General features: G+C 46.5%; 1 protein-coding gene across 1 annotated transcript in view; it reads right to left on the bottom strand.

Annotated features, from left to right (window-relative positions):
* The window catches only part of CCDC60 (coiled-coil domain containing 60), a 50755-nt gene extending 42949 nt beyond the window's left edge, over positions 1 to 7806 (bottom strand). Inside the window, exons 1-2 of the mRNA XM_081800949.1 lie at positions 7802 to 7806; positions 6881 to 7051 (exon numbers count right to left, since the gene is read on the bottom strand). Of these exons, the coding sequence (XP_081657075.1) occupies positions 6881 to 7051; positions 7802 to 7806 (176 nt within the window). The remainder of the gene's footprint in view (positions 1 to 6880; positions 7052 to 7801) is intronic.
* Positions 7807 to 10215: the final 2409 nt, after the last annotated feature.

Consider the following 10215-nt stretch of genomic DNA (forward strand, 5'->3'; position numbering starts at 1 on the left):
AGCTGGCAGCCTGTGAAAAAGCCCATAGGGAGAAGAACCATGGCTGCTGGGTCTCAGCTCTGGCTGAGCTCACAAGCTGACAGCCAGCTCCAAGTGGCCACCCATGTGGATGCACCATGTTGGAAATGGACCCTTCGAGCTGCCCCAGCTAGTAGTGCTGGAGACAGTCTTCCCCACTTGCCCAGCTCAAGCTGCAGATTTGTGAGCGAAATAAATGTTTGCTGTCTTGAGTTCTTAAGTTTTGGAGTGGTTGTTCATAGCAGCAGTAACTGGAACAAACACTGAGCTAAAATCTGTAGGTTTGAATGGGAATTAAGTAGGTGAATGGGATGGGGAAAAGCCCTCGGCGGCGGGGCGGCGGAGGGGGGCGCATATCATGAGTGCAGAAGTAGGGGAGTGTGTGCGGCTGGGGCAGAGGGAGAAAGAGAGGACTAGCCCAGCCAGAGTCTTGTGGCCCCTGCTCAGACTTTGGTCAGCCATCCAGGGTTTTAAGCTGAAAGCAATTTATGTGTCGAGAAGATCACTCCGGTTTTGTGTGGGGAATGAGGCCGAGGGGGGCAGAGGAGGCGGAGTGGGGACACACATTAGGAATTTACCTTTCTCGGGCGCCTGGGTGGCTCAGATGGTTAAGCGTCTGCCTTCGGCTCAGGTCATGATCCTGGAGTCCCGGGATCGAGTCCCGCATTGGGCTCCCTGCTCGGCGGGGAGTCTGCTTCTCCTCCCTCTGATCCTCCTCCCTCTCCTGCTCTCTGTCTCTCGTTCTCTCTCTCTCAAATAAATAAATAAAATCTTTAAAAAAAAAAAAAAGGAATTTACCTTTCTCCTGAGAATTCGAGGACAATCCTGCGGTTATAGAGTTAACTAAAAAATAGGACCAGAATCTAGGCCCCCTGATTTCCATTTTCACGAGCTCTTTATTCAACCCTAGAGCTTGGGGAGTCACAAGCAAATACATGGGCTTGCCTGGTTTTACTGGCCCAACTGTGTCCCCCAGTGTGGTTTAGATTACATAGAAATTAACCCAACTGTTCCAGTCCTTAATCTCTCGTTTTCTGTCCTCCCTCAGCCAGATAACAAGAAAAATTCTACCCCTTGTTTTTTTCACCTTTTCAGCTAAATCTGCAACTGAAAAACGAGGTCATTGAGCACAGTGGGAAAGACTGCTTGCAGGCAGAAATCTTTCGGGACATGCTTGATTTTCTTTTTCCCTTTGCCTACTTTGTCAGACTTAAAACTTTTGTCTGAAAGAATTTATCCTCTGGTCTTGGAGCCAGTGGGGGGCGGGGCGGGGAATAATCCCTCTTGCTTTTTATAATGCGCAAGATCAAATACCTTGTTAAAAAAGTATTTTAAATTAACACTTGTCTTTTTGATACTTCTGTGATTGGAATGATATTTATAGCACGTGGCTCTTAGATGAAATATGCTTTCGAGCCTGCCTGGAAATGAAGATTTTTAGCCATAAATCTGAGGATTTTAGGTAATTGAGGCCCAGAGAGATCAAATTCACCTTATTGCATAAAAATAGCTAATAGTTACTGAAGGCTTCTTGTTTAGTATGCCAGGCTCTGCACTAAGCATTGTTTCATTGGATCCTCATAACAAACCTGGGAGTTCGGTGCCACTCATGGGTGAAGGAGGCTCAGAGAGATAGGGTGACTGGCCCAAAGTTAAACAGTTGTTTGGGGGAAGTCAGGACTCGAACCCAAGTCCTGTGCTCTTAACCACTACTCTGTGCTGGTATGGAGAATCTCCCATTGCTATTTTATAACTCCTGCTTCCCCACCTGCGTTTGATGGCTACACAGCAGTCATGGCCTCCACTTTTATTTTAAAGATTTTATTTATTTATTTGACAGAGAGAGGCATAGCGAGAGAGGGAACACAAGCAGGGGGAGTGGGAGAGGGAGAAGCAGGCCCCCCGCCGAGCAGGGAGCCCGATGCGGGGCTCGATCCCAGGACCCTGGGATCATGACCTGAGCCGTTTGCAGACGCTTAACGACTGAGCCACCCAGGCGCCCCCTCCACTTTTATTTTAATAGCCAGACTTGTGCAGCTCCTAGAATCCACCAGGTAAGACACAAGGAGACCAATGTCTATGAGAAGAACAATCTCATGCATATTTAAGCTTATTAAACTTTAAATAATCCATGTCTCGCACATTGAAACATGGACGGGAGAAGAGAGAATCGTGTTCTATGACCACAGATTAAAACACCATCCAAACAAGGGAGACGTGGCAACAGAACTATTGAAAAAATTGTAGGAGAATCTTTAACAGACTTCTCTCCCCCTTCCCCAGCCCCTGTCCATTTGCCCAGTAATCTGAGCACAGCTCCTGCAAGAAAGAGCCCCAAGTTCATTCCTTCTCTTTGTATCATGGAAAGCCTGTCAGTTGGCTAGTGTCACTAGGAGTCCCGGGCTCTAAGCACCACCAGGCTCAGGGAAGGCAGACTTTGCACTAAGCTCTTGAAACCCTCATGGAATGAGTAAGAACCGCCTTACTCATCGAGTGGCCTTCTCTCTATCATGTGCCTTTATCCCATGAGCAGACTTCATTGGTGGCCCATTGAGTGGCAAGATGCAGGTGGGTCAGGTCATGACTTGCCTGCTTTCTTTTCACTCTGAAAATCATGGTTCCAAAAGATGACACCATCAACGCCCTCCTCTTTTAGCTCTGGCCTTCCTAACCAGAAATGCTGGCCACAGGAATTTTTACTGGGCTGATACTGATACCACGCCTTTTTCTGTTCAGCATTAAAAATCCTGCTCAAACGTCACACTTCTGGGGATTCTATCCAGACTCTCTTTTTGCCCCCTAACGTTGAGGGGATGGGGATTAGTGAAATAATAGAAAAGGTATCTACTGTTCTCTGCCCCTGGCTTCTGGCAAAGAGCTCCTGAAACCCTTGTAGTCTCCTAAGTGGTAATAGCACTAGGAACGTCTTTTGTTCTAATATTTGGTCTTAGACTGGTTCTTGACACAGAACTCCTAAATCCTTTGGAATTTCCTGCGTGGTAGGAACGTCTTTTGCTCTAAGGAGGCAACTCTTGGGTGGGCTCCTGGATAGCTTCAGGATGGGGGCTGGCCACCAGAAAGACCACACCATCTTTAGAAGCCTGGAGCTTAAAGCCCCACTTGCCATCCTGTAGGAAAGGGGAGAGGGGCTGGCGATTGAGTTAATGTTAGATCATGCCTATGCGGAGAAGCCACCATAAAAATCCCCAAAGTATGGGATTCAGAGAGCTTCTGGGCTTGGTAAATATATCCACGTAGCAGGAGGGTGGCACTCCCCAACTCCATGGGGACAGAAGCTCTTGACCTCACCCTATTTACCTCTTTATCTGGCTGTTCATCTGTGTCCTTTATTATATAATTAACTGGCAAATGTAAGTTAGTGTTTCCCTGGGTTCTGTGCACCACTCTAGAAAATGATTAAACCCAAGGAGTGGGTCAGGGGAACCCTGATTTATAGCCAGTCAATCAGAAGTACAGGTGACAGCCTGGGTGTTGTGGTTGGCATCTGATGTGGGGGGCAGTCTCGTGGGACTGAGCCCTTAACCTGTGGGATCTGATGCTACCTCCAGGTCGATAGAGTCAGAATTGAGTTGGATGACAGGATGCCCCACCAGTGTCTCAGAGAATTGCTTGGTGTGGGAGAAAACCTCACACATCTGGTGTCAGAAGTGTGAGTGTGGTCATGGCGTCAGAGTAAAGGAGAAACACACGGCAGGAGTGTGTTTCCTTTACAGGCACATTTATGGCCACTTCAGTGGGCACCCTCGGGTTGCTTTATTTGTGCTTATACTCTATGTGGTGGGGACTGTCCCGTAATCCTTTTCATATCTCAGTTACCCCAGAGGGCCTGCACATAGTAGGTCTTCAATAAATAATGGTTGGTTGTGCAGTGAGAAGGGGCCTGGAGCAGCATAGCCTCCTCACCCCCAAACTTACTTTGCAACTGGCTAAGATGAAGGTCCAAGACTGTATTACACTAAGGGGCCATTGATATCTCACTGAAGATCTTGTGCGGAAACAGAGAAATGGATTTACGCCTCACGCTATGAGGTAGAACCTCATAAAAATCCCCATTAGATATCTCTGTTCTCTCCCAGTGCTGGCTGCTCTCTTTCTCTCTTCTCTCCCCCAAAGGGTCCCTCTGCTCACACTCTTGGCCAGTCTTCTGGAGGTCTCCATTCTGCCTCTTACGTAAAGCACTTCTGCTCTTTCTCTGTATCTACATATTCCCTTGAATACCCCAGCTCTCCAAAACAGGCTTCTCCTTGGGATACCGACCCCTGAAAAAGCATGGAGTGGGGATGGTAAATCACAGATATTTTCTCTCATCTTAGAATGGATAAATGAGTTAATAAATGAATGCACAAATGACAGCCCAGCTTATTTAGATGGACCCTTAGGGTAAAAGTAATCACAAACATTGGACAAAATAGAAAAAATAAAAATAAAAAAGCAAAGAGCTGATACAAAGTGGGAATCTCCAGACAACATGAAACCACATTTCTGAACCTCCAGACCACAGAGGTAAGCTAGCATGGGGGCTGCCCTGGTCTTAAGGACATTTGCCCATTTAGAAAAAGTTAACTTTCCTTCTAAAATAGCACACAGGGCAAGAGGAACAGAAACCATAGCCAAGGGTCTGCACAAATGAGGTGTCAAAGAGAAGACCCTTCTTATAACAAGCTGGGATTCCCAAGGGCCACACTTTCTGGGAGGAGTAACTAGAAATGTACCAGCCCCTCATGGTCTTGCACTTGGCGTTTGCAAACATCACCTGGAACCTTGAGCTCTAAGGAGATCCCCAACCATTAGCGTCCAGCCCCCTGACCCTCACCCCAGGACCTCACAGATCAGAACACGCCCCCTTTTTCAAATTAAGGTAGAAATTCACATAACATAAAATTAACTGTTTTAAAGTGTGCGATTCAATGGCATTTGAATTGATGGTTGTGCAACCATCAACTCAGTGTGGTCCCAAAATATTTTCATCACGCCCAAGGGAGGCCCCCTACCCATTAAGCACTCACTCCCCACTCCCCCACTCCCTTAACCCCTGGCAACCACCAATCTGCTTTCTGTCTGGAATAAACCTCAAAAACATTCTGGTAAGTGAGAGAAGCCAGATGCAGAAAGGTCACACATTATAGGATTTCACCGATAGGACCCTTGTTTTTAAGAAGCACATATTGAGGTGTGCCTGGGTGGCACAGCCGGTTAAGCATCCAACTCTTGGTTTCAGCTCAGGTCATGATCTAAGGTCCTGGGATCGAGGCCCACATCAGGCTCCATGCTCAGCACAGGGTCTGCTTGAGATTCTATCTCCCTCTCCCTTTGCCCCTCCTGCTCATGCTCTCTCTCCCTAAAATAAATAAATAAATCTTTAAAAAAAAACGAAAGAAGCACATATCGATACTTCTCTATATTAACACTGTGAAGAACAGAATTTGGGACATATTGCGGAGGAAAGGGGGTATCTGCTGTTGGTTCCTTTCCTCTGTAGCTGGCAACCTGGCAGTTTGGGTCCTTGAAGCCCTAGCAGAGTGATTCTCAACCTTGGCTCCACGTTGGAATCATTGTGGGAACTTTAAAACATACTCTGTCCAGGGAACACCCCCAGAGAATCTGATGTAGTTGACCTGGGAAGTACCCTGGGCATTAATATTTTGTGTTATTTAGTTGTATCTGTGGGATGAGGTGAGCTTTGGGTCCTCCTACTCTGCCATCTTCCCCTGGGCATTGGTATTTTAAAAACTGCCCAGGCGATTCTAATGTGTAGCCAGGGTTGAGACCACTGCTGTAAGAGGACAATGGCTATAGGGGTAGGCCATTTCTACCATCTTTCCTCTCCACCTGCCTCAGCACCTCCTTCCCATCCTGGATTTGTGCCTCATTCAACTCTAAAGTATCCTAGGAGTCTCTCCATGCAGAGTGGTGCAGCCTAGGACTTTTGGTGTCACTCAGATTGGGACTCAGGGAATGCTTTCTAACTTATGACCTTAGTCACAAGGGAATTATGTGAGCATTTCTAAACTTCATTCCTAATCTCTAAAAAGGGGGTGGGTAATAACAGTACCAGTCTAAGGAGTGTTTTGAAATTTAGATGAAAAGATGTGCATAAAGCACATAGTAGACACTCATTATAATTATTGTTGTGGTTGTTACTATCATAGTCCCTATTGCTATTGTTACGTGAATGGACATTTCATAATGGACCCATCTGTTGGTGGTCTTCTTCCAACCAGAGGAAAGACCTTTAGAGAAAGAGGGGGGCTACTTTATTCAACAAACCAACAAACATTTCTTGTGCACCTGCTTTGGGTGGACCCTGAGCTAGGATTCGGGGATGCAGCTGAAGGTCTAGAAGAGAGATACTAATGTGGGTTATAGTAAACCAGCACACAAACACATTACAGGAACCCTGAGTCTGAATGGGTTTTGGAGGGGCTTGATCTGAAGTCCAGGAAGTATCAGGAGAGGGCAGCATTCACCCTGGGCTTTAGTTGGAAGAGGATGTGGGGAAGGGTATTTAAGGCCCAAGGAACAGCGTGAGGAGAGGCCTAGGGGTAGGGGCAAGCCTGGTAAAGAGAGGGAAAGAGGCACATTTGGGGACCAGCAAGAGTTCTTGGATATAGCTCTTGGCATCAGACATGAGGAAGACATCTGTTGTAGAAGACACTCCACTGAGTGCCAAGAGGTGAGGCTGACAAGGTAGGTTGGAGCAGACTAAAAGAAATGGTCAGACACCAGCCCGAGAGGGGGCTTCCGGTCAGAGACAGCCACCATCTCCCAGCCCAGCCGGGCGGCTACACTCTGCATGGCCCTTCCCCAGACTGTCGGCACTGCAGATGCCACATCTACTTACGTCAAAAGAATTTCGCCATAATGGATTTCTGACATCTTTTTGGCTGGCTGGAATTTATGTCTTTCTTCCTCTTTGAGTTTCTGAAGTTGCTGTAGCTTCTTTTTCAAGGCACTCTCCTCTCGCAGCATGCTGAAGTATCCGCGGCCTATCTTCACCGACCGAATCAACACGCTGGAGGTGGGGGGGTGGGGAGAGAGGGAGGGAGAGAGCAACAAAGCTGAGCCGACCATTAAGACAATGCCATATTGTCCTGGGACTGCTCATCTCTGAAGGGCACCCTCATACCTGCAGGGCAGGAACCTTCTTGCCTTTGGAACTCCAGAGTCAGATGGACCTGACCTTGAATATTTAACCTCTCTGGTCTCAGTTCCTTCCTCACTCCATTATTCAACAAATCTTTATTGAGCACCTACTGTGTGCAGACACTCTGTTGGGTGCTATGAAATGAGCATAATGATCCACACCCCCACAGGATGAGACACATGTATGCATGGAAGGGGGCTCGTCCATGATAATCAGTAGCAGATCAGTACTGTAGGGCCCGGGCTCCTGGCCAAGGCTGCCTCCTCTGATTCCCCTAAATGCTTACATTTGCTTCACGCGCTTCACAGTGGCTGCAGAAGTGGAGTTAGTAAGGTGTATAGGTGCTTGCTCTCTCACGTAACCTAAGTTGAGACTTTGTGATTCTTTTCTTGCTGACTCCACCACTGTCCTCGTCAGACATCTTGATGCCAAGACATTCTGTGCCTGATGGTCTATACACCTCCCCCACTTTGCCATTTCTCACCTTGGGGTTAGAGTTTGGCAGCACTCTGTTGGAGAAGGAGTAAACACATCTCTCTGTCTGTCCACCTATTTGACTCTCTGGGAAGTTGTGGGAAATAAATTGCTGTTGTTTGTGAGCTGCACGGTCTGTGGTACCTCATTGTACCGGCTGGAACTGACTAGGACAGGTGAGTCCGAAGACGGCCCGTTCACGAAACTCCAAGTGTCTTCAAAAAGCTAGAGCACAGAAGGAATATGGGAGAGTGGCCAGAGCTAACGCTGGCAACTGGCCGGGAACAGGTGGTCTAGGGCTTTGGAGTCTGGACTGAAGCGAGCCCCCATCTGGGAGTTGCTAGAAATAGAACTTGTACAAATGCTTCAGGAATCTGCAAATGTTTGATTTTTCATGAACAATTTTTCAAGCTAATAACAATGCAAAACCACAAAACATCCTGTTTTACACCAGATCGATTCATCTTGTACAAGCTTTTCCTGCCATTTCTATTGTGTTGACCAATTCTGCAATGCACATTTTTTCCACATCTTAACACGTTTGAGACGAGGGTGTCTTATAGTCACTGCCAGCCAGATGGCAGTTGTATTGTGTTTGTCATCATCTACACAGTCAAACTTGGTTGTGACTCCGGACAGCCTGACCACACAAAAGCCCCCCTTGATGTTTTAGACCACAAAACCACTGGATCATGAGCTGGGGTCTGAAACACCCCCCCCCTTTTTTTTGAAACATATTCTTCTAAAATCAAGACAGTGCCAGTATCAAAATTTTTTTTTTTTTAAGATTTTATTTATTTGCGAGAGAGACAATGAGAGAGAGACAGAGAGCATGAGAGGGAGGAGGGTCAGAGGGAGAAGCAGACTCCCCGCTGAGCGGGGAGCCCGATGTGGGACTCGATCCTGGGACTCCAGGATCATGACCTGAGCCGAAGGCAGTCGCTTAACCAACTGAGCCACCCAGGCGCCCGTCTACACCATCTGTCACATGTCCAACCCAGCCAGCCCGTTGCAGGCAAGGATCAGGCATTATCCCAGTTCATATTCTTGTCACAGCAAAATAATCTCTCAGTTTCCTCTTGGACAAAATTGTGCAAAAATAAATGAATGTGTAACCTAAGGTAAAACAGTGAACCCATATTACAGATAACTTTGGCCCTTAATTGTCAGTTCTAGGTGCTTTTGCCTGGCTTTTATTTTTAGGCTTAGGAATGCGAGCAGTTGATATGATGTGGAATTCGTGTTTGAAACAACAGTGTGCTTCTATTTTGCTTTCAGGCTTCTGAATCCACTAATCAAAAGAGTGTCCTGAAGTTGCAAGATAACCTGATAAAAAAGAAAACTGTTACCATTGAAAACCCCTTAATTTCACAAATGAGGGTCTTCTTGCTGTAGCGCAAACAAAGCGATTACAGAGCCACCCTGGGGGCTGGGGCTGATGTGACAGCAACCTTTGTTGTGTTACTTCACTGAGACCTCTTACTCAAAATTTGGTTCAGAGGTTGAAACTGACACCACAGATGCACTAAAAATGTGTGAAGTGACTTAATACTTACAAAATGAGGCTTTCTGGGCGGAGCAGGGAAGGCTCCCAAGCAGGTCTGAAATCAGCCTGCAAGAGCAGGGAGGGGTGACTGGCTTAGGGTTTTATCGTGGTCAGGGAGTGGGGTTGGGGTGAGCAGTCCCTTGTCTGTGGCTTGAGCTTCCCTCCAGCACCAAAAGAAACAGCAGCTGGACTTTCTTGTTAGCTTGCCCAGGTGTGGGCAGAAGGGGAAGAGGCAGTGAGGGGAGCTTGAAAGCTGCCAACAGTCACACATCAAAAATGGAGTCAGATTCTTTATTGCATTCATTCACGCCCAACTTGATATTTGTCTGTTTGCTTGAATAGCTGCATCATTATCAACCATCCAACAAAAAATTGTTGAATGCTTACTGTGTGCCAGGCACTATTCTGGGTGCTGAGATACAGCAGCAAACAAAACAGCCACAGAATTCCTGCACTTGTGAAGTTCAGGTGGAGACAGACAAAAACAAAGAGTAAACTGTAGACAATATATGAAGTGCTGTGGAGGAACATAAAATGGGGACATGGGGAGAGTGACTGCCAGGGTGGAGGGTTGTGTGCAATTTTAGATAGAAGATCAGCTGAATGGATAAAGAAGATGTGATACACACACACACACACACACACACACACACACACACACTGGAATATTACTCAGCCATCAAAAAAAAAAAGAAATTTTGCCATTTGCTACAATGTGGATGGAACTAGAGGGTATTATGCTAAGCAAAATAAGTCAATCAGAGAGAGATAATTACCTTATGATTTCACTCGTGTGCAATTTAAGAAACAAAACAGAGTAGCATAGGGAAAGAGAGGGAAAAATAAAACAAGATGAAATCAGAGAGGGAAACTAAGAGATTCTTAACTATAGGAAACAAAATGAGTGTTGCTGGAGGAGAGGGGGGTGGGGGGATGGGGTAACTGGGTAATGGGCATTAAGGAAGACACATGATGTAATGAGTACTGGATGTTATATAGAACTGATGAATCA

This window comes from Leptonychotes weddellii, chromosome 13, assembly GCF_054177405.1.
Source record: "Leptonychotes weddellii isolate Sample4059 chromosome 13, ASM5417740v2, whole genome shotgun sequence".
Classification (NCBI taxonomy): domain Eukaryota; kingdom Metazoa; phylum Chordata; class Mammalia; order Carnivora; family Phocidae; genus Leptonychotes; species Leptonychotes weddellii.